Below are 25,831 nucleotides of genomic sequence, written 5' to 3' on the forward strand. Positions count from 1 at the left end.
AGAAGGCCATAATGGCTAAATCAACACCTTGACAGTATTGACAAAATGGTATCAGGCGGTGGTTTTGCTATCTTTTTCCTCGACAGATTCTGGAACTCAGGAGCACATTTTATGTTGAAGAAGCTGAGCGTGACCAAAGTCAATCCTCAACTCTTAGACCCATAAGTCTATTACGCTTATTAGCAAGAAAAGTGGGTGTGAAAAAGTGCCATAAATAAAATAACCGGGATTATTATTTTTTTTTTTTTCTTTTTATTATTATTTTTTCTTAAGAGTTGAGTATTGCTCATTCGGTAATTTTACCGATTTGACATGTCATCATCGTTGCTCTCTCTCTTTATTATTATTATTATTTTATTTTTTTTGTATGTGGATATGTGCATGTGCGTGTGAGTGTGTAAAATAACCGGGACTTATTAAAGGCTTGCTATAGTATAATAATATGAGAAAACTATGCAGAAAATGAACAAAGTGTCAAACAACTGACTGCATTGAATTTCTCATAATCAAGCAACATGTGCGCTGCAATTAAAAATGGCTTATATCAATGATGCGTTGTAGCATAGCATCTCATTTTAAATTACGAGATCATTACTGTGTTATTGTTGCAAAGGCTGCTGCAATAAATTCAAATCCTCTACAGTGCACACTATAGCACGTCTTAATGAGTTCCACTCACAGGCCATAATATTAGGTACTCTCAAATCTAATAAGATCCCATACAAGAGCTGTGTCAAAAATATGCCTTTCGGAAATCAGTTTTGATTGACACTGTCAAAAATTATTCATTGAACATGCATACATTTATGCAGTGGTTCTTAACTGGATCGCAGCTTGACGAGATGGGTCACCTCTATGAGAAGGGCGACGTGTATGCAGAAATTCAAGCAGTCATTCGTCCATTTTTTTATTGATTCATTTCTTGTGCTTTGCCTTGGGTGCAGAAATTGGAGATACGAGTGCGATATGGTGGCAGTGAACTCGACTCATTTGAACAACAAGCAACAGTTGGACACATAGTAAGCAATTCTTCAAAAAGAGGCCTTAAGATGTTTATTAACATACATAACACCTCCTGCTGTCTCCGAGTCAGTGACAGTCTTTAATAACAGCACAAAAGTCAACAGATATTTTTGCTCATGGCCAGAAAGAATAAGTCGGTAGAGGGGTCGGAAAAGTAACACAGTGACTAAGCTTTCGTCCTCGCACGTCCCAGAGATCCGGTCCTGGTCGTCATGGTGACGAAAGCCGTACAGTATATCCTCATTTGTGTGATTTGACAGAAGAATAACTTAAAACCATTTTTGTGATTGGTCATTACAAAATTCCGCCGTTTTTATCCATCTCAGGGGGCGGCCATTTTGCCACTTGCTGTCGACTGAAGATGACATCAATGTTGCTCAGGGCTCAGGTAACGACCAATCACGGCTCACCTGTTTTCTGAAGCTGAGCTGTGATTGGTCGTTACAAAATTCTGCCGTTTTTATCCATCTCAGGGGGCGGCCATTTTGCCACTTGCTGTCGACTGAAGATGACATCACTGTTGCTCAGGGCTCAGGTAACGACCAATCACAGCTCGCCTGCTTTCTGAAGCTGAGCTGTGATTGGTCGTTACCTGAGCCCTGAGCATCATTGATGTCATCTTCAGTCGACAGCAAGTGGCAAAATGGCCGCCCCCTGAGATGGATAAAAATGGTTGGATTTTGCTGCTTAACTCTTATTCCACTAATAATATTAACCAGATTATCATATTTAGACCAGTGGAAGCTGCATAGGGCATATTATTATAAAAACAAAAACAAATGGGGGGGTTGACTTACCCTTTAAAGGCTTGTTCTAATTTTAAAGTTTTAAATGGTACGGTAATTTGTTCTGAATTCCTGTTTCCATACCAGTGTTGTAGTGAGTAGAATAAAGCCCTTTTCACACTGCACTCGCTCGTTGCCAGCGTGCCCATATTTGGAAATGTTAAGTAGCAACTAACCAGGAAGAAAAAACAAAGATTTTGCTGCTGCTTTCATTGTTGAAGAAGTAAGCCCCGACTTTGCTCCTTTCAAGAAGCAGAAGGAGTATACGAGCAGCAGAGAAAAACTAATGGCTTGGCGGGAACTAGGAAAATTTATTGATGTCGTTACTTGAAAATAAGTCCGCCAAAAATAACACTAAATCACTCCATCAGCTCCTCTCCAGTCGGAGGCACTTGATGCCGCCGCTCTCCAATAGGACATTTTCCAATTTTCCGTGTCGGCCATTAACACTCACCACATACACAATGAATGGGTCTGCGCCCTGCTAAATGCAGTGTGAAAAGGGCTTAATGCCGCAAATTCCTGCGACAATGTGGCTCAACTTCACCAACATTTCGCTTCAGTTTCTTCAATACAAAATGGAGGAACAACTAACTCTATAAATGACCAAATTCTTTATAATCATTTAATCATTTTCAGGCCCAAACATAATTATCAAATTGTCAAACAGCTAAAAACTACCATAAATTGTGCATTATCTTTGTGACTTATGATCCAATTTTTATAGCCAAGCTGGTTAGAGTAACTGTGTCATGTGTCATGTTGCTGTGAAATAATCACAACCAATTGACCGTCTCGGAAAACTTTCACAGTTTAACAGTTTGTTTTATTGCACATAAAACACACAAAAAGAAGATTGCGGTACTTTCATCCTTCACGCCACGTCAAGAGGTCACATCCAGTTTCTATTACCTTTAAAAAGTGAGATTTTCTCCACTTTATCTGATGAAAGCAAAAAAAAAAGCAGTTATTGTGAACACGACAAACATCCTTTCTTGTGCTTCTTATCTTAAAGCCGGAGAAACTGGGCGCTCCGCGGAGAAAGGGCGACCAGTCACTGTACTGTGCAAGTGCAGCAGAGTCAGATAATGCCTCCTGCTTTCATAGTTCAGTGGCGGGGTCACGGGGGAATAAGTGGACGCACTCGGATGCGAGACGGAGGATTGTGGGTAGAAAGTGAGGTCGGGCTATTTAAGGATTGCATCCAGGACGGGTCAGTTGCTCACAATGCAGAGGTTAGCTGGCTGGCTGAGGTACTGTTTAACTTGCTAATGGAGTGAGATGCACGCAGCATACGAGCAGCGCTGACTTCCATTTGTATTAAATGCGAATGCGTCTTTGTTGACCCTTTTTTCCAAATTAAAATCTGGGACAGTACAATTTTGCTGAAAATCTAATTTACAATCAATTCTCACTAGGAACTATTCATAACAAATGTAATTGCTAGTCAATCTTGTTTGTCTTAACTCATTCGCTACCATTGACGGCTATAGACGTCAAAAATTCATTTGAGCTATTTCTATTTAACATTTTTCCCACTTTTGTCATCAAAAGTATGAAAACCTAGAATTGTTTTTATTGTACATTTTTAACAGATATAAAATTTTCATTAAAGTCATGCGATTAATCACAATTAACTCTTTGACTGCCAAAAACGTTAAATAACGTTTAGTAAAATCCTACAGAGGAGTGCCAAAGACGTTAAAAGACGTTTGTTTCGAAACAGAGGTGAAACTAACCATTTTCTATTGTTGATTACTGAAAAACGGAATAAGGTAGAAAAAACTTTTTTTTTCTGATGAAAGATGAGAGTCCAATCTTTCATTTGGTAGTATGTGTGTTTCCATAGTCCAAACACATAATTTTCTGTGGACCTTGAAAGATCAGTCAAAAATGCTTAAATCGGCTGGCACCCACGGCATCCCTTTTCTGAAAACGTCTGGCAGTCAAAGAGTTAAAAACATTTAATCGCCTGACATGATTAAAAAAAAAGATTATAAAAAATTAGGGGCGTCAGGCGATTAAATTTTGTTATCGTAATTAATTGCATGACTTCACTAGTTAACTCACGATTAATCACAAATTTGATATCTGTTCTAAATGTACAATAAAAAAATTCTAGGTTTTCATACTCTTGTTAACAAAAGTGGGGAAAAAATGTTGCCTGACACAATAAAAAAAAAATATATATAAAAAATTTGGGGCGTCAGGCGATTAAATTTTGTTATCGTAATTAATTGCATGACTTCACTGGTTAACTCACGATTAATCACAAATTTGATATCTGTTCTAAATGTACAATAAAAAAATTCTAGGTTTTCATACTCTTGTTAACAAAAGTGGGGAAAAAATGTTGCCTGACACAATAAAAAAAAAATATATATAAAAAATTTGGGGCGTCAGGCGATTAAATTTTGTTATCGTAATTAATTGCATGACTTCACTGGTTAACTCACGATTAATCACAAATTTGATATCTGTTCTAAATGTACAATAAAAAAATTCTAGGTTTTCATACTCTTGTTAACAAAAGTGGGGAAAAAATGTTGCCTGACACAATAAAAAAATATATATATAAAATTTGGGGCGTCAGGCGATTAAATTTTATTATCGTAATTAATTGCATGACTTCACTGGTTAACTCACGATTAAACACAAATTTTATATATATATTTTTTCTGAACAATAGAAAAATTCTCGGTTATCATACTCTTGTTCACAAAAGTGGGAAAAAATGTTAAACTAATAGAAATAGTTTAAATAAATTTTTGACATTTATAGCCATCAATGGCAGTGAATGAGTTAATATTTTAGCTAATGTTAAATCCGACAGTTTAAAAGCTGTAAATAAGCCTATGCACTTACCATTATCCTAACCTTGCCAGCAAGATGAATTCTCGCGGTATTTGTGAGTTTACAAACTCACAAACTTTACAAATATATCTTGTGCCGCTCCCGCTGATTACGTTTGCAGCCAATCTTTTACCGATCGGACCAATCAGGCGTTGTTTAGGCAGGACGAAACCAATAAGCGCCGATGGCGGGGGGGGGGGAAGCAAACAAACCTAACAGATGAATGGATGCTGTTCTCGCAGAATTACTCACCGTTTCCTTCTTGAATTTGAACAGCGAAAGAAGTTTTGTGTATTTAAAAAAAAAATTGCCGCATCGTCCAATCGGCTTAAAGTATTGCACAGGAAGCCCCGCCTTTCCTGAACGGGTCTGGTTAGTGAAGTACCAGATTGATAATGTGAAGAACTCCCTCGAGTGAACCACAATTATTAATCAGGCTGGCGTTTTTGTGCACATTGTAACTTTGTAAATATGCCGGCAGAAAAGCTCAGCATAGATCAGACTGGAGGCCAAATCCATCTTAATGCTTGACATAAACGAATCAAATTGATCCATCTTTTCACTTTGCTCAGTGTGATTCTAACTATTGTTTTAAAACCTGACAAAGCACAATTTACAGCACGTTATAAGGCACACTTATATTGCAAAGTCATTTGTTTTTTAATTTTCTGCCCACAGCGGGCCCCTCCAAAGCACCACAGTTATTGCATTAAAAGTTTATTACAGTTATTTTGCGGCGCTCTTTTAAGCAGCACGTCTGGATATACGTCATTAACGAGGGTGCGAGCGCCTCGTTCTAACAGGGTGTCACTTCGTCCCAGCAACTTGGCTGTTTTCGTATCTTTCAGTTACAGTACATCCTGTCAATTTACACTTTCGGAATTGAGGTCGGTGGGAGGTTTACAGAGCGGACGCTTTAAGGTCTATTTGCGAGAGATTGGATCTGCCGGAGGGACACTGTAAAGCATCCATCCATCCATTTTCTATATCGCTTATTCTTGTCAGTGTCGCAAGGCGCGGGAACCAGTCCCGGCTGGCTGGGAGCGAAAGTCCCATTCATAGACCTTGTATTGGTTTGCTCGTTAATTGCAGGGCACACTGTCACTGAGTGGCTCAGACAAGTGAACCACTACACTACGGTGGCCATGTTCTAAAAACCACAAGACACAGTGGATTGTGCGTTTTCTAGCATTAACATTACAAAGGACGTTTTCAGAGCTTCTTTGAATACCCACAAAACATTGTATGGTACTGACTCTTCTTCCACCAAAAAAACATTTCTACTGCTGTCAAAATTGGTGCGTTCATTTTGAGGTTTTTTTTTTTAACGTGCGATTAATGATTAATGGAAAGCCTATACTGGGGGAATTTCGGAGCAGACACACTTCCACGTCAAAATTGAACAGTAATACATTTTTAATAATGATGCATATATTTGTGGAGACTGGGGTCAAGTTGTATTTTACATTTTTAAATATGTGCAGAATTTCAAAAAACTCTACCTTGATGCTCTGAATTTAGACCATCTGAATGAAGTGAATTCATTTATTTAGTGGGTTTTCTTCCATTTTTTTTTTAAAGCAAAATAAGCATGTACTATTTTCAATAAAATGAGTTAAATGCTATTGGTGTGAACCTTTTTGAATATGGTTCAAGGAAAAATGGGATTATGTTTTTCCAAATATGACTATTTCTATGAATCTTTTATTCTCATTCTTCTTATTATTATTATTGGATCTTGACCCTGATATACAAAATGTTGTTGTTCATCCCCTACGTATCTGCGTAGGCGTGTGGATTTGCAGCTCATTGTATTCAAACTAAAGCTTGTCCTTATTAAGATAAACGAAGGTCTTAATTGCAGTCTTTCGGTAATGAAGGCGGCACGGTTCAGGTGGTAGAGTGATTATCTCCCAACCCCAAATGTTTGTTTAAATAACCTACTTGAGCAAGATACTGAGCCTGATGCTGATGCGGCGTCATTAGCAGGTCATCGGAAGGTGAAGGAGGAGGTCGTGTTAAAGCACTCTGAGTGCCTCAAAGGGAGGAAAGCGCAAAACAAGTGAAAGTCATTAAGCATTTAATCTTGAGGTGTTCGAGTGAATGTCCTTCATTCATCTTACTTGAACCCTCGGTAAATTTACTTCATTAATCTTAGTTCAAATCCAAGTAAACTTATTTATAAAGGATCTGTTGACGTAATGTTATTCAGTACGGTGATGTTAATTTAGCTTGGGAAAAGTGATTTTTTTTTTTACTCCCCTTTTTAGTAAAGTAGAAGTAGTTAGAATTTACGGCGTACTCTACAAAATCTGCGCTGATCTCAAATCCCAAACTCTAGCTGGGCGAGACCCTCCTCCACACTTGAATTGAAAAAACAACCTTACGTTCCATGACACACGAAGGGGCTGATTTATTTATTTTTTTTAAATTCTGAGCTAAATTGACCTCATTAGGGACACGGATGAGCTGGTGATGATCCCAGCTGACTTGGGGCGAGAGGCGGGGGACACACATTGGACTTCAGCCATTTGCAGTCCAAAGTGGAAATTGTTCTATTGTCTCGGGTGAAATGCAGATTTTTTTTTTTTGCACTGGCAAATGATAGCCCATCTTCTTTCATTGCTGCAATTTCAATGCGGAGAAGATATAAAGAGCCAATTGCTCGCTAATTGCAGTCCATCTTTTGCTTGAGTTGTTAGTAATTTGCAAGGCGGGGGGGGGTGTTGAGTCCAAAGAAAAACTCTCATTCCAACCCTGTTCCTTCCTATTTCCACAGTCATCATCATTTATTAACCTTTGCAATGGAGAATAAATGTGCACTATGAGATGGATTGTGCTGCTGTGCCGAAGTAGCAAAGGTGAAATGATACCATCATTTAAGTTGTGCATATAAAAGGAGGAGCAACTCACTGTAATTTGTATTAGCCAATGCTTTTTACTAGTGTGCTAGCTTACTCATAAGTCTCTTTTATACGGCAGCTATTTGGCCTTTGGCTGTATTTATAGGAAAATCGTTGTCTGCTCTGGTTTCCCCTCTGCAGTGAGCGTGTTCTTGTCAACATGCTTGCAAGTATTGAACCACGTATTTACTGCATATCCTTCACCTGTCTGAAAGTCTTTGGTTTCATGAAAATCTTTATTTACAATTGGTAATACTACTGAATTCAGAAAATGTTGCGTTCTCGAAATTCCCCATCTCCATGCATCTTAAGGAAATTTTCCTTTCTTTTTTGCTCGATGCGTTGTACTGCTCAACCTGACATTGCAAATCATGCAGTTCGGATGCCGGCCCCCATCACTCAACTCAACTCTATATTTAAAGAGCACTTCAAAACAACTACCGCTGTTTATGGAACCCAGAGCCAGCAGATACAATGAGAACAGCAGAGGCCCCAGAATTGAACCCTGTGGAACGCCAGACGTTCAGTTGACAATGATTTTTGCTGCAATTTATATATGTTGAAGGAATCGTAATGATCTACTCCAGTCTGACTCGCTAATGCTAATTAGTGCGCTACTCGGGGCGCTTTTATCACTCAAAAGAACATCTCCACACTGCAAAAAAAAATACTTTTATTGGAATAACTTGATCGTGACTTTTTCCTTCTACTCTCTAATGTGGCTACAACTTAACAGTGTATCGGACCACGTGGAACCACACTGCCCCTAAGTGGCCAAATCGGGTACAACATGAACAGCGCTCTCCCGAAAAAGGCAGACAATAAAATAATTAAAATAAAATTGATTTTGGGATTTCAAATCGATTCTGAATCGTACTAAATGAGAATCACGATTCTTATTAGAATTAATTTTTGGGCACACCCCTACTGTTCATTATGGAAGCACAGCTAATTATTAGTTCAGATTGGTAATACATTTTCAAAAGTTACACCTTTTTTTTTTTTTTTACACGCCTTGCTCAAAAGAAAAATATTTTTGCTTGTACTTCACTGTGAAGTTCAACAATGATTATTGTTGTAATTTTTTTTCATATGATTGCATTTTTCCCCCATTTTTCCTGCACTTTGGGTTGTATTGTTTTCTTGTCATTATGAAATTCAATAAGTCATTTTGTAGTACTATAGAATTGTAACTTTTTTTAAATTACCTATCAGTTTTTTGGGGATCATGATGGTTAGGTGCAGGGTTAGAATCTCAGCTCCAGACATCCTGTATGAACTTTGAATCTCCTTCCCGTGCCTGCGTGGCTTTTGTTCGAAAACGTGCATTTTAGCTTCACTTAAGACTTAATTTTTTTTTGTTGTTGTTGGCTGTTTGCTTCGATGTGCCCTACGATTGGGTGTGTATCCAGCATTTTGCCAATGGGTCATCAATTGACATTGATTAAAAATAGTAATGATTAAAAAAAATGTAAAAGAAAAATATATGTAAATAATGTGTTATTTGTTTTATTTTATTTTATTTTTTTATTTTTGCAGGGCAAGATTAGTGTTTTTTTCTCTAATTCTTTATTTCCTTCGTTAGGAAATATTTTTTGCTGTTGCCAAATTCTTGTTTACAATTCAATGTATTGAAAATTCCATTCAAGTTGGGACCGCCGCTGATTGAACCTCTTTGAATTGAGCATCTCTTGTGCTGTGATTGTATTCACGCGCGTATATTGACACAGTCGGAAATTGCTTTTGAACTGCCATTATATTTATGTTGCTGATATTTGTATTGAATTATTGTTGTTGTTCCTCCCAATTGCAATATTATTGGTGGAGGAATTAGCATTTAAACTACGGCTGAATTGTGTTGATTTGTAAGGAGGCGTTATTCTTTCCTACTTGTTTGCTTTGTTATAATGCAGTTTTCTCAAATAGGTGTTTAGAGGTTGAAAGTAGACATTCTTTTGAATAAAATTGTAATTCTGATCTTCTGTACAGAAAACACAGCACCCATGATAAACTTTCTTTTAATCCATTTGTGAGTCTTAATCTTTGATCTTCATAGCAACGACTTCAACAGTTGAAGCCAAAAATAATAAAAGTCCACTCTCAAAACATTAAGCATAAATTTGATTCCGTTTTAGCAATATTTTTGCATTTGGTTTAGGCACAGAAAATGACCGTCATCCTCCAGCAGAATTTAAGCTCCCAATTATATTGCGGCCATGTCAGGTCATCATGGAGGTTTGCTGGGGAAAAGCTTTCATACGGCACTTTATTGACCGGCCTCCTCATCTCCACTTCACACAACACGGGGGCACTCGGGAGACGAGAGCATAAAAACTGGCACGGGAAACACAGCCACCCTGGCTGTTATCCAAGGTTGCAACCTTTCATCCCGCATCACATATTAAGAAAGTAAAAAAAAACACAAAAGAAATTCAAGGTATCAACTGGAGGAGATTATTGTATATTTAGATATTCTATAAAGTTCCATGGAATCCATTTAACTCATTCACTCCCAGCCATTTTCTCTGAAGCAACCCCCTTCGCTCCCGGCTGTTTTACTGGATTTGGACTGATTTTGCAAGGCCCACAGAGTATATAAAATCTACTTTTGGGAGCTTGTAGCCATGTTAAAATGTTAATTCCTCACCAAAAACATTACCAACATTGTGTTTTCCTCCATTTGCCCCTCTATAAGTAATTCTTGGTCATTCTGCTCTCCGAGCACCAGCCCCTCCCAACCTGAGAAAACAAGCTGTTGGCACTTTTTGACGTCATTACGAGTGGATCCAAACAGCAAATGAGTTAACGGACACCTTACATCATCTTGGCGAATCAATATAATGGCTAATTTAATGGTGTTCCACAAGGTTCAATCCTGGGGCCTCTGCTGTTTTCTTTTGTATCTGCTGCCCCTGGGTTCCATCTTAAGAAAACAGCGGTGGTTCTTTCAAAGTGCTCTATGAATATACTGTAGAGTCGGCTAGAGTTGGGAGCCAGCGTCCAAACTGCAAGATTTGCAAGGCCAAGTTGAGCAATTCTTGTCCAGCACAACTAGCTAGCTGTCTAGCAAAACAAAAGGAAGACTTCCTTACACAGGGAATCGAAAGATGGGGAATACAAGAGCACCACACTTTCTGAATTCAAGTTGAAGAGAGCCAGATTTCGATGAAAAGATTCTTTCCCTATTCCTATGTCTTGAATTTGAAGAAAAGAAGAAGAAAAAAACGTTTTTCAGTAAAGAAGGTTTTAGTGAAAACGTGAAATGTGCTTTGGAGTACCTCCGACAAGGTAAACAAACAGTGTTCTAAGCAGCTGTCATTCTTTTAGGGATTACATCGACAAGGATAATCATTGATTTCTGTCGGGACGTTGACGCTTTCCAGCATGCGACAGCTTTTCAAAGTCACTTGAATAGACAACAAAAGTGCATTGTGAAACTGTACTCTTATTGTGCTGTCAAAGTAGGAAATGACTCAGTGCAAGCGTGAAGCGTTTCCAATCAGCCTTCTAATCAATATGACAATCAGGAAGGCAACAAAGTAAACGGCAAAAGCGGGGATTGGAAGGATTTTATTGGCCATCGCGCTTGATTACAATCCGCAAAAATTAACTGCACGAGAGACAATCCGAATGTGACAGAAAGCGTTTGATGCTTTGCCAAAACCAACCCTTATAATGTCATTTTCAGTCAACACGGATTGCGGGCAGTTGTTAGCAGTGGATTAAAGTTGATATGTCGTTGTGTATTCATGCGGGCCTCATGCCTAATCCTGTTTGCGATATTGCGGGAAAAAAGAGTTAAATCGTTAAATATCCATTGTCGGTGTGTTTGCCAAGTGGCTATTACGCTCTCAGACGGCTTCCTCGCGCCTCCTTCTACATACAAACAAAGAATCAGTGAGCCCTCCCCGTACCATACTTGATTAAATGTTTACAAGCAAAGAAGGCACGGGGGGAGATTGCACACAACCAAATTGTTTTGCGGTTACAATGCCTGCATGCGCGTTTGTAAGCTGGCAGCGAAGCAGGCAATTTACACCAGCTGTGAACCAGACGCCGACCCGTTCCATTGTTTCTCCCCGTCAAAGCAATTATGTCACCTTTTTGAATGACAATTTTTCATGTGGGGCGGAGCCTCAGCATCCGCTCGACTGAAAGCGGGCTCTGGATACTCCCGGGAAGAACGTGTGATTGACGGAGAAAATCACGCCGTCGTGTGACGCGTAATTGCTTTGTGGGTCACACGGGCGAACGCAACAGCGCCGCGTGGGAGGCCTCTCAAAAAGTCGTTTCAAATAAACAGGAACACGTTAAATGTTCCAGTTTTATGGCGATAGTGAGTAATGAGGTGGTGTGTTGCTAAGAGTGACTTAAGACAAAACGTGTTTACTCACACACAGAAACTGCATTTAATCCTTGACATGATAAAAAAAAAAAAGATACTAATAATAATTTGATGGATGATTCTTATTTAATTAAATAATAAGCTTGCTGCTCCCAGCAAGTTTCTGGTGTGCGACGGTGCTTTAAAAGAAGCCGCTTGACTAATCAGGAGCTTACAAACAGAATTAGGTCATTGCTGAATCAGACGCAGGAAAGTGTGCTGACACTGCACTAAAATCCAGTAATGGCAATTTCATAATTTAGATTGATCGGTCTCTTTGTGTCTGTCTTTTGTTTACTGCATCTTGCCCAAAATGACGGCGTGTTATGGCAAAAGCCTAATTGGGTGTCTTTTTGCTAGCCATCCCCGGAATGTGTTGCAAACATCAGCAGGTTCGCCAGCCAGCCCTCCGGTATGCTTAAAAGTGTGTGGCGGTTTTCCAAATTCAAAAAAAAAAAGGAAACTGGAAAGCACAGCATATCGTTCCTAATGAGACCAACAACAATAACGTAGGTGTCCGTCTTGGAGATACTTCCCAGCATGTTGCTGTTTTTGTGGACATAAGCAGAACATGTGTGTGGGCACACTGCAAACGAAGCAAATCTTTTAAATTCATAAATAAATACATCTTTTAAATTCACATTTTATTGCACACATTTTTGACACAACATCAATATAATAAACACGTTGTTATTCACCAGGAAGTCCAAAAATAAAAAAAACTACGAAAATCTTATTCAAGCGCACATACTCGCACGCTCACCATACACAAGCTTGACACACAGGATGCAGTTATGCTTTAGGCCAGAGGTGGTAGTCATGAGTAAAAAAACGGACAAACTCGGCAACGCACCTTTAAATAGAGCAGCTGGTCCAAATAAATTCACTTGTAAAGGTTGGAGTGCATTTTAGGTTACTCCTGAAATGGCGAATATTTCTAACTTTTTGTGATTAGCTTATGGTAAGACTACACACTTTTTAAATCATCAGAGATTGTTTACATGCCGCTGTTTGGGTTCAGAGCAGAGTTAAATCTGGTTCAGCTGTAAACTGTTCAATGGCCGTGAGTGAACAATAATGTCTTCTTTTTTTTTTTTTTTTTTTTTTTTTTTTTTACTTGACACTGTAGCACTTTGAGATTTCTTTGAAAATGTAAAGTGCATTACAAATATAATTTTTATTATTTATTTATTTATTTTTAATTTATGATTATGGTATGGTATTTAGTCATTTAAAGATCTTATAATCTCAATCTACAGAGGAATTACAGCATGAAATATTAAAAAAAAAAAAAAAAAAAAAAAACGCTATCAGGCCAGCAGTTTCACACATCCACAAGCAGAGCAGCTAAATAAATAAGAATTGACAGCACAGGGCATCTGCAGGCTACATCCACAAACTGGTCCCCCGGAGCATTTCGTTCTTGCTTCACTTACTCACTAAGTCTTTCTTCTCATTGTTTCTCTGCAGAAATTATACCATCTCTCAATGCACTGAGGCGGCCTCCTCTGGCATTTTCTCTTATTAAATAGGCCGATTACGTGGCTGGGAAAAATGCAGTTGCACATCCTCACACACACACACACACACACACACACACACACACTGAACGCTATTGCCAAATGTGGACATTGCCTCATTATGTAGGCATATTTACATATAGCATGTGAGAGGAGGGATAATGTGATTATTCACCCTTTCCTGCATTTGCAGTCACTGAGAAGTTGAAAAAATAGACTACTTGGCCGCAACATACCCACTTGTATTTCTAGACTAATGTAATTAACAATGTAATAATTTACTGAATACTAATAGGCTTTTATAACATTTTAGTTACCTAAATAAACCTTTAAAGTTACCTTTAACACGAGTGTCATAATATTAGGAATAAATCTTAGAATTAGAACACCAATAATAAACATTGTTTAAATAATACATATATTCTGCCCTTCAGAAGGTCACCGTTTGAGTTTGTGCAACCTTAGCGCGCCCTCCAGGGGTTGCTTTGTTCATTGTTTTGGTAGAAGAGAATTCCAATGTGGCAGCACGCAACGCCGACTCGTTTATGTGCTACGCGAACTGATGGATCCTGTTTCGTTGTTGCTTTAGACAAGAATTGTCCGTAAGTACATGCGATGTTAAGAAAATAACACTGTGTAATCATTTTAGTTAATTTAGGGCAGTATTAGAGATAAGAGACTGTTGTGCAATGTAACTAGCTATTAGCATGAGAGTGTGTCGTGTACAGTTAGCTAATACACATTGTTTGTTACTGTTTTTTTGTAGTTTTACGACGACCTAAAGAGGGTAATGGTCAGAGGACATTGTTCAAATAAACAGCCCAAAAGGAAAACAAAGTCTGGTTATTTGGAACGTCATTAACTCGCTGTCTAGCTGGTGAAATCTAGAAGCTTCGGAGAGAGGACAGCACAACATATGTCGATCAAAATTGAGCTTTTAACCTCATGTATTGGATCTTAAGCGCAACAGTAGCTAACAGGGTGACCATTTGAATTTATAAGCCATAGAATCACTCCGCTGACGCTTAATAATAAATGACCCATAGAAATGAGCTTACAGTGGGGAAAATAAGGATTTGATGCACCGTAAATGTTGCAATGTTCAGTCTTCCGTTTTGCAAAGGATGGAAAATGTGAGGGACGGCATCTAAAAATGAATGACAAACGGAAAATGTCACTATTCTTTTTTTAAATAATTAGTTTGATTGCTTGGCATTTGATCATCTTCCAACACAATTTCGGCTCACATTTCTGCTCTGACTACTGTGGCCAGATTTTCAAAATTAAAAATCAGGACTCTACAATTTCACTGAAAATTAACTCTCACCACGGATTACTTATACCAAACTTTTTTTTTTTTTGTCTTTTTTTCTGGAGAGCTCAGTATTGTTTTGTTTTTTTGTATTTTACCGATTTAGCATGTCATCATCATTGCTCTCTTTTTATTTTGTTCATTTATTTATTTTTATTCATTTTTATTTTGTATGTGGGTGAGAATGTGTATTCATTAGTTCACCTAAAACCTATTAAAAGTTATACCAAACTTAATCGTTAGTCAGTCCAGTGACCAGTAGTCGGATTATAACGTTAGTTAATGCTAAATGCTATCTTGGTTGACAGTTCAATAGCGCTAAACAAGCCGACGCGCTCACCATTATCCAACCTTTTCTGCTCGGTCCTCCTGCTAGCTATTGAAAGCTGGCTGTGTCGTTTAGCTTGCGCCGGTCCCGCATTGTATCATTAGAAACAACACGGCACCACAAACCCTCAGCTTGTGTTTGTAAGTTTGTAAGTAACTGCAGCATTAGGTTAGGTCAGTCCTTCTTCTTTTTTGCTACGCGCCCCAAGGAAGGATAAAATCTTTTGTGCCTCACTCCCCGCTGCCATTATAAATTGGATCATTTGTCTACAAAATTGTTTTAAGTCAAACTCTGCAGAGGAGCTAATACACCTCGCACACTGAGAGCGCCACTGCCACCTACTATAGTGGATGTGCAATTACACTTTATTTTAGTACGGCAACAAAATTTTTTATTTTTTTTAAATATTTCCTGAGGTCCCAGACCTCCGTAACTGTAAACAAGGTTCTGAGCCAAATATTAGGGGTGTGCCCAAAAAATCGATTCTCATTTAGTACGATTCAGAATCGATTTTAAATGTCCCAAAATCGATTTTATTTAAATTATTTCATACTGTCCCGCTTTTGTCTGTGTGTGCCTTTATTGGGAGCGCTGTTCATGTTGTTCCTGGTTTGGCCACTGAGTGGCAGTGAGGTTCCACACTGTTAAGTTGTAGCCACATTAGAGAGTAGAAAGAAAAAGTCACGATCAAGTTATTCCAATAAAAGTTGTTTTTTTGCAGCGTTGAGCCGTTCTTTTGAGTGATAAAAGTGCCGCGAGTAGCGCGCTAATTAGCATTAGCGAGTAAGACTGGGGTAAGTCATTACAACTCCTTGCACATCTATAGATTGAAGCAAAAATCATTGTCAATCAAATCATTTTGAATAAAAAATCATTCCTGATAGAAAATCGATTCTGAATCGAATTGCAGACCCAAAAATCGGAATCGAATCGCAGACCCCAAAAATCGGAATCGAATCGAATTGTGAGACACTCAAAGATTCCCACCCCTACCAAATATTATAATACTTATTTCATGAAATAAAATGCATTTTTCACGGTTGTAGTGTGTGCCTATGATGAAAATGACTCCATTGTTTGTTAGTGGAAAAACTTTGAAAATCGACAGCGTTCCAAATAACCGATTTCCCTGCTAAGGTTGTCCTTCAAGCGACTCGTGTCCCGCTGATAGAGATACTTGCCAAAGTTGCGCGGCGCCTCTCGAGAGTTGTATTGCGCTGACTCTATTGTGTATCTTGAATGAGTGTTTGCTATTGATGACTTTTCACTCAGCAGCCAGTTGAAAAGCATCTCTGAAATTATGAAATTTCAGTCAATGTCCTCTTGTTCATCTGCTTTGCTTTTGTTGGCCTTGCTACGTTTTTACTAGTTTCAACACTGTTTGGCCTTGACCCGTGGAGATGTTAACTTTTTTCCCTCGTGTGTTTGCGCAGAGTATTATAAGGTTTTGCACACCATGTTGCTGCACGTTGGCCTCGGGCTTTTGCGGTATGCTCAGCAACCATAGCAGGCTTCTGTTGTTGATCCTTCAGGCGTCGTAACAGTTTTATGATGTGAAAACGACAACAATATGTGGTGTTTATGAAGGATTGCGGATGCTTTTGTTGTCGTTTTGAAATAACTATCAGTATGTCCCCTTCGTTATTCTGGGGTGCTGTTGTTCAGCAGGCTTGGGCCTTTTTCTGAAAACGTGGCTGCGGAGTGAAAATTACAAGGCTGCAATGTGAATTGCTGATCGGTGTTTTATAAAATGACTTTGTTGTCACTTTAATAAGCAAAGCAATTACTTGAAGAAGAATTTAAAACAGGTCTCTTAATAATGTGTCTATGTACGGAACGCAACTAGGGATGCTCGATTATGAAAAATATATAATAATAATCCCAATTATTTTGCTAATAATTTAAATCACAATTATTCAAATAAATATAAATTTTAGGGTACAAAACAAGACCAATTTAAAAAAAAAAATAGAAACACTATAATTATGTAAGTTCCTTTTGGACCAAACTGAATTTTTAATAATATATGTTATTATATATTTATAAATTTATTAATTTATGTTGGCAAAAGCTTGAAGTTAGAGTGCAGCATGTGCACTGTGCTTTTTTTTGTACAAAACAAGAACATGTTTAATTGTAGAAAACAAAACAAAAATGTGAAGACAAATAAAATTCTTTGAACCACTATAATTATGCAAGTTCCTTTTAGATGACGCAAAATATGTTAAATTAGTAATTTTAAAATTAAAAAAAAAGGTGCAAATGTATAAATTTAAACAACTCAAAAATTTGTATTAATAATCTTTTTTTTTATGATTATGCTGATTTTGTAATTGTGGAGTGTAATAATTGAAATTTATCTAAATCGTTTTATGACACTTTTGCAAAATACTTTAATTTCGACCTGTCATGAGTGCGTAAAACTTTTTTGCGGTGTTTGAGAGTTTTGAAATGTTGATCTGGGATGTCCAAGCCATCTGTAAGGCTTTTTCATATGGGAATTGTTGGCAAGGTGGACCACAGCCTGGCTTGTCATCTCCAAGGTGATGGAATTATATTTGTTAGTGGAATCGTCAAATAAAGATTTTACTAAATCGAATCACTTTTGGGAAGCCGGGAACCAAATGAAGCCATGCTTTGTTTGATTTTTTTGTGGTTATTATATGTTGTGGCATGACTCCTTCTTGTGATTGCCAGGTAGCCATAAAGGAGTAGGGAATGACATTCACATCGATATTTCACCTCCTCCACAAAGCATGCATAACATGGTTTGCCTATTTATAAACAATTTGCCAACATTTTATTATTATGTATGCAGTTCTACGCTTCAGGCATGTTACTATAGACAAGCAGCATCTGCAGTCATCATTTGTAGGAAAGAAGCAACATGAAGAGCTATTGAGTCAAGAAGCAAGCAGGCTTGTGACATCTTTGTCTTCCTGTCTAAACATCTCCCGCAATCTCGCTGCCGCCTTTTGGATATTTTTACACAAGGGGAAACCGTTTGTTTGCGTCCCGCACTGAAGTTACCGCAAGGGGGGGGGAGGCTAGTGGTGGTGCATCGTGGGTGTTTAATAGACAGGAAGTTGACACCTCAGTCGGAGTTTTGCTCCCTGGGTGTGTGGTTTGCTTCAGGCAACAAAAAAATCATTTAGTGAATCATCTCAAGCACTCTTCAAGAAAATTGCCACTTTTTTTTTTTTTGTAACAGCCACAACAAACTTGTCTTATTATAGCTTCTACCTATATACTGTATAACAATTGAGATTTTATTGAGCCAGCATTCAGTGGCAGAGGATGTTGCGTAGGAAGAAATCACTTTGGAAAATGGTATTGCCTATTTTACAGAATCATTTGTGCAGTATAAATGGTTTTCGCACCTTGTTTAAGTAAATACTTATGTATTTGAAAAAAGACAAAAACAGATACTGTATATCTATTAGAGAATGAAAAAAGTCAATATAACTAGCAGGTGTGTTAGGCGATAAAATGTAAATCTTATCGCATGACTTCAATAGTTAACTCACGTTTAATAGCAACATTTATAATTATATTTGTTCTAAATGTACAATAAAATGTACAGTAAAATATTAAAAAATTTCATACTCTTGTTAACATAAAAGTAAAAAAAAAAAGTTAACCTATAATAGAAATATGGCTGCATCTTTGAGTTATTGATACAGTAATTTAATAAAAATTCATAAAATTGAGTTAAAATTAAAAAAAGATATACTGTACTGTAAAAAACAAGTGTGATATTTTTTCTGCCACTAGATGGCATAATTGTATTTTTGTACATTTGTAAGAAGTTGGTGACAGCTCCGTGCATTTTTCTTTTCATATTAAGAGCTATCTCATCTTTAACATGAAGTCACTTGTGAAATTCTGCACATTTTTAGAATTGTCAAATACAACTTGACACCAGTCTCCACAAATGTATGCATTATTATTCATGTTTTTACTGCAACATTTTGACGTGAGCGCGTCTGCTGCGTTGTGACTGGAATTCCCCCCAGTACAGGCTTTCCACGTAAGGGGCGGTTATTAATCAAAAAAAGTCAAATTTCCTTGTTCTGTTGACAGATAATTTTGCTTATTTGAAGTAATACTTTTCATATTTTACTATATTTTTTTCTTCAATTTTCTACTGTCTCTTTCAAGTGCTCCTGATGAAAGCAAAATATTGTTTTTGTTTCTTTGTTATCATGAAAAACCACAAAGCCTATATTTATCTCTTGGAACATTTAGTCTTTACTGAGAGATTCTTGAAATAGTTTAAAATCTCAATTGACTCATTTCAGCACCTCAAATGCTTTTCTAAAATGGAACCCATGTCTTCTCCATATCTGTTTTTTCCCAGGGCCTGTTTCTGGCCTGCATCACTCACAGCTAATGGATGTCTTTACCCACTATGCCTACAACGACAGTTTCTATGACAATGGAACATGGGGCTTCAACGAGACCGATCAAGAGCAGAAGCACGAGTACAACTACTACGCCATGCTGCTCACGCTGCTCATCTTCGTCATCGTCTTCGGCAACGTGCTGGTGTGCATGGCCGTGTCAAGGGAGAAAGCCCTGCAGACCACCACCAACTACCTGATCGTCAGCCTGGCGGTCGCCGACCTTCTGGTGGCCACGCTGGTCATGCCCTGGGTCGTCTACTTGGAGGTATTCGTGCATGAAACGCAGATGACCTGCAGTGGTATCTTCATTTATGAGCTTGTTCAATGGCGGAGGTTCAAAGATTTCCCATTTAAATGGATGGAAATGCCATTCATCCATTGCAGCCCCCATAAAACGTTTTTTTTTTATTATTATTATTATAGTACAAATTTTCAATAAAGAAGAATATTACTGCATTTTAAAGAACAAAACATAGCCATAACATAATACAAGAGAATGTCAATATAATTACTATATGTTGGCACAACAACTGTAGTGTTGTGTAAGTGTCTTGAAGGGGCGGGGCCAAGTCAGTGACGTCAGGGAATGTTTCTTCATGCGCTGTAGCATCTCCTCGCAAGTGTTCTCATTTCTTATTTGTGTTTGACTGTTTCGGCTTATACTTAATCAGCAGCTGTGGCTCCCCTTTTTTTTTTTTTTTTCACTTCACTTGAGGAGCAGTGTTGTGTCTGGGTCGGGGGGGAAAAAAAGAAACGTCCAAGAGGGATTTCATAATTAACTCTTTGACTGCCAGACGTTTTCAGAAACGGGATGTCGCCAGTGCCAGCCGATTTAAGCATTTTGACTGATCTTTCAAGGTCCACAGAAAATGTTGTGTTTGGACTATGGAAACACACATACTACCAAATGAAAGATTGAACTCTCATCTTTCATCAGAAAAAAAAAGTTTGTTTCTACCTTATTCCGTTCTTCATTAGTCAACAATAGAAAATGGTTATTTTCACCGAAATGCTCTGTTTTGAAACAAAAAGCGGAGAAAAAGAGCTTTTTGTGAAACGATGTTATTTCATGCACTCTAGTGAATTCTACACTTCTTTTTGTCCATGAATGATGCCACAAACACCTAAATAGTGCTTTACTTCTGTAATACACCACCACCAACAATGAAAAAGTGTTTTTAGATTGCAAAATACGTTTATTTCCATTCAACAGTGTAACAATTTGACAAAACAATTTCGCAAACTATTTACAAATGTGTGCAACTGTGGTACTATTTACAATTATGTGGATGTTTCAAATACAGTTTTTCTTTTTGTAACGCTCTCCTGCGTGCAAGGAGAGGGAGCAGGGTTTGCACAACAGATTACTTTCACTTTCCATTGTCCGTTTCGCGTGCAGACGGCCTTTTTTTCCGGGGAATAGCAAGTAGCAGACTGTGCCCACTCCTCCGATGAATATGCATTGGACTCGGGGCACTCATCGTCGTCCGATTGAACGTCCGCCTGAGCGTGCTCGGTTGTGCTCCGCGTTTTCCGGTGTTGGCATCGCTAGCCCGTGAACCTTTTATGACATCGTCATAGCCGCCGCGTCAACGCTTCCAACTTCGCCGTCAACCTCGGAGTCACCATCATCATCATCGATGATGATCATCGTCGTCATCAATGTGCTCTTTATAGCGTTGGTCGATGCTTTTCGTCTTTGAAAAAAACGGCTCGACCGTGAGCTGCTTGCAAACCGGTCGCCATTATGGCTTCTTCAGCCAATGTCCCCCTCAACACTCGAGCCCCGCCTCACGTCTTCTGCTGATGCCTACCCAATCTTGTCAAAAGAGAGTCATTGCTGCCATCTGGGGGCCAAAAATAGTCATTAGGCTCACTAGACCTGCTTGAAACTTTCAACACAGCTGGGGAAGGCTTTCCTCCACCCGTTTAAAAAAAAAATATATAATAATTCGGATGACGTCTTTTAACGTCATTGGCGGCCCTCCGTAGGTTTTTACTCAACGTCTTTTAACGTCAGTGGCAGTGAAAGAGTTAAAATTAAAAAAAAATCTTGAGTCATTTGGCACCACTTTTGTGCTCATCTTCCAGCGTTCAAGCACAAGATAACTCAATTTCATTTTTAAGTTAGTTCGGGGGAGGGGGGGGGGGGTGTTGAAACAATGGCAGAATCTCAAGCTATCTTGAAAGCTAAGAAATAAGAATGTGTTAAGGCAGGTTTTAAAAATGAATCATGAGTGATTGTCTAATGTTCAGCATGTGGCCATTCCATCAATTAAACATCCATTGTTTCTAAAAAACGCAACTATCAATGCTAACTGTTAGCTAGCATGTCGGCGGTGTTTAGTATTTTAATTAGCATTTAAGCTAATTGGACTTTCCTAAGGCAAAACTACGTTTTTGTTTTCAATACACAAAGTTTGCCGAGCTGAAAAAGAAGCTGTCGAACAAATGAAAAAGTGTGGTTGGGTGGCCGGATTTTCAAAATTAAAAACCAGGACGCTGCAATAAAGCTGACAATCATACATATTGTAAAGTAGTAAAGGTGATGATCCATATTGTAGTGATAACGTGAAAATGTCACGCCAGTCACAGTTCACATAATTATGAAAAATTCTAATTTGGGAATCCATCATCATTTCATAGTGTGAAATAATGGGGACCTTTTGCTTTCGGCAGCTGTGACTCATCAGCCGTGGTTGTTCAGTGCAACTCAAACTGGAGAGCGGAGACGGACGGGTTGAGCATAAAATCTCAAGTTAAAAAAAAGAAATCAAAAGCAACCAAAAAGATCATTTCTTAAAATATATTTTTCTCTGGTCGTGGTGGTGGTGGGGTAATAGGGGGTATTTTTGACCATCGAGCTTGAAGTCACGCTGTGTAATAAAGAGAGGCAATCAAAGGGTGCAGGGTCACTAAGCCTCCACTGTACTCGCAGTAAATCATCAGGATTAGCACTCTGATCCGATTACAGCGTTTAAATCTAAACCATGTTATGGCGGCGACTGTGCAAGTTGTTGTCTTGCAGTAGCGCCATTTTAGGACAGATTATTACAATGAGTTAAGCCGTCCGTCCGTCCGTCTTCAATTCCGTTTATCCGGGGTCGGGTCGCGGGGGCAGCAGCTTTAGCAGGGAAGCCCAGACTTCCCTCTCCCCAGCCACTTCACCTAGCTCCTCCGACGGGATCCCAAGGCGTTCCCAGGCCAGCCGAGAGACGTAGTCTGTCCAGCGTGTCCTGGGTCATCCCCGGGGCCTCCCGCCGGTAGGATGACTCCCCAGGGAGGCGTCCGAACCAGATGCCCGAGCCACCTCAACTGGTTCCTCTCAACGTGGAGGAGTAGCGGCTCGATGCAGAATGAGTTAAGCCATAGACCAAAAGTAAGGAAATGGTGAAATGGCCTTAGTGGATGTTATTGACATAGACAAAAATAATCATTCCATGAAACAAAATTGTTAACTAAATGTTAAAATGCTGTGATAAAGTGGGAGTTTTAATCGGATAACGAGAATAGCGTGTTTTTAAACAGGTGTTTCTTCACTTTAATAGTAATGTAATACACACACACACACACACATATCTTCATTTTCCTTTCTCTCTGATTTCAAATGACATCTGTTGACATTTAACATTTTCAATTGATATTTTTACTGTTTTTGAATTTACTTATAGGTATATAGATGTCATATAACTATGTGTAGTTAAATGAATAATACTGTGATAATGATTTTGTGAAATATATTGGAACCTCTCACTCCCTGCCAGCTCTTGAGATAAGAATGTGTATGTTTTAAAAGTTGTCAAGTTCATTCAGTCATTTGGTCGTAAAAACTGAACGTCCAAGGTCAAAGCCTGTCTACATCATTTTTCCGAGGCTGGTGGGGAGCTGAGATGATCATGTCAGTATCTTGTGCCTACTTATTTTAAACACTATCTCTTTGTTAAATGTAAGAGGCGGAGAGAACCTTTTCTACTAGTTTAAAGCGACTGGGTGTTTCCATATTCTACACACTGGAAGCTTAACATCACCTTTCGAATGTAAGCTTTTTTTCCTGTGTCTTAAGAGCTCTTAATAAAATCCTTGCAAGGGAACTTTTTCATGAGATCTCAATTCTGATTTATTTGAACACGCAAAAGATTACACTTAATAAAGTAATCAAATAATGCCTTCACATCCCAAATTGCTCCCGCCACCTCCGTTGTCTGCTCCCAAGCCTCCATTACTACCTTTCAAATTCCTCATTGTGACACCTTTGCATATTAAGCCAGGATGCTGACACAATTTGAATCACGAAAAAGCTTGCGAAAGCATATTCTCCGCCTGAAGTTTACGAGTGTGCGGAAACCAAAAACAGCTGCGGCCCCCCCTGCGACAATTGCACTTTGGTTTGGCTGTCACTGTCGAAAAGAGACAAAAGGAGCGGTTTGACGACACTGCCAAGTATTGTCTTGCCAATGTCATTCGACTGGTGTTTGTGTTCTAAATTAAAGCCGGTAAGTCCACGGTAAGTTTGAGATGAAGACGTGTTAGCAAGTCCATCAAGACAGACATCAAGTTTTAAAGGTTGAAAAATGCAAAAGAGGAGCAACGTGGAGAGGTTGGGAGTGCGGGAAGGCCGCTGGATTATGATGTCTAACCTTTTGTGCAATCAATGTCTCGGACAGCAGAAACGCGAAATTTTTGGACGACAAGGCCTCAGGGACAAAGATTAATTGACCTCCTGACGCATACATCTGATACCCTTTTAAGCGCTGTTGGAGGAAGCAGGTGGGCTTGTCAGGCCGGCGCTGATAATGTTACGTTCCTAATGGGGTGCTTGGAGGAACAGTAAGCTTATAAATGCACGCGCTTTGATTGAAAGCCGCAGGCGGGCTCCGAGCGCAGGTAAAAAGACTTGTAAACAAAGGTCAAGATATTGGCGTTGCTTTTTGCCGTAGCAGCAGTTTTATGTGTCTTCGTTATTGGTATGAAACATTTGAATGATAAACTGTAAACGTTGGTAGCAACCCTAACACGTGGACAATGTCTGTCATATTTGGCCTTGTACGTATGTTCTCGTCAACTGAAAACACGTTTCTGTGAAGCTTGGGTGTATTGGCTGTTTCTTTATTGATGATGTACCTCATGACGGTCGCAGCATAATAAATTCTTTTTTTTTTCTTTTCTGGAGAGCTCAGTATTGTTCATTCGGTAATTTTACCGATTTGACAGCAGAATGAATTCTAAAGTCGACAAAACCGGTTTGTCTTGCAATTTGCAGGAAAAAAGCATCCAAATTAATTGGGAGAAGCTTTTACATACAACAAGATAATGAGTTATTCATCAGGAGGAAAAAGTGGACGCTTTTAGACTGGCCAAGACGATCACCTGACCTGAACCCAAAAGAGCATGCATTTTACCTCCTCAAGAACTGAAAGAGGCTGCACTAAAGGCCTGGAAAATCATTTCAAATGAAGAATGAAACTGTTTGAAGTCAGTCGCAAGCTGGGTGCAATTATTGCAAATACGGGTTACGCCACCAAATATTCAATGTTATTCACATGGAGTTCATTTAATAATGTCCGTTCTTTACCAGTGATTTGTCACCTCTACTGTATAATTGAATCTCTTTTGATGTATTTCTTTAACTGATTTGGTCTCAAAAACGTATAAACACATTCTATTTTAAATATTGCCATGGTCCCAAAAACGTATTTATATGTTTAATATTTATTATGCTAGAGCAGGAATGGCAAGATCCAGTCCTCGAGGGCTGGAGTCCTGCAGGTCTTGGATATTTCCCTTCTTCAACACAGCTGATTCATGATCAGCTCATCAGCAAGCTCTGCATAAGCCTGATAACGGTCCTTTTAATTGGAATCAGTTGCAGTTCGAGTAGGGAAAGCTCTAAAACTTGCAAGACTCCGGCCCTCGAGGACCGCAGTGCTATGGAAGGCTTTGATGCAGCCTCTGACCTGAAGAGGTCGCTTAAAGCAATGGTAGTTATTACCAAAAAAAAAAACGGCCAGCAGGTGGCAGCAGAGTATAAGAGATCAACCAGGGCCAGTAAAAAAAATTATGAAACTTAGCTATATTCTAATGCTAACTGCTGCAAAATGGAAACAGATACAAATGTTTTTTATCCCCTGATAAAAGAAAACACTCTAATCTTTCTTTTGGTAGGTTCCACGTTTTGATACCAATAGAACACAATATTCTGTGGGCCCTGCAAAATCAGTCAGAATCCAGTAAAACAGCCGTGAGCAAAGGGGGATGCTTCAGTGAAAATGGCTGGGAGTGAATGAGTTAAATTAAACCAATCTATGGTGCAAAAGATA

At 38.8% G+C, this 25,831-nt stretch overlaps 1 protein-coding gene across 2 annotated transcripts in view; it reads left to right on the top strand.

The window, feature by feature from the left end:
- The window catches only part of drd2a (dopamine receptor D2a), a 55,773-nt gene that overhangs the window by 16,043 nt on the left and 13,899 nt on the right, over positions 1–25,831 (top strand). Inside the window, exon 2 of one of the 2 annotated variants that reach the window (XM_077566863.1) lies at positions 19,469–19,779. In XM_077566863.1, coding sequence (XP_077422989.1) covers positions 19,501–19,779 — 279 coding nt within the window. In that variant the 5' untranslated portion in view covers positions 19,469–19,500. The remainder of the gene's footprint in view (positions 1–19,468; positions 19,780–25,831) is intronic. The other variant, XM_077566864.1, reaches the window with a different exon arrangement.

This window comes from Vanacampus margaritifer, chromosome 5, assembly GCF_051991255.1.
Source record: "Vanacampus margaritifer isolate UIUO_Vmar chromosome 5, RoL_Vmar_1.0, whole genome shotgun sequence".
Classification (NCBI taxonomy): Eukaryota; Metazoa; Chordata; class Actinopteri; order Syngnathiformes; family Syngnathidae; genus Vanacampus; species Vanacampus margaritifer.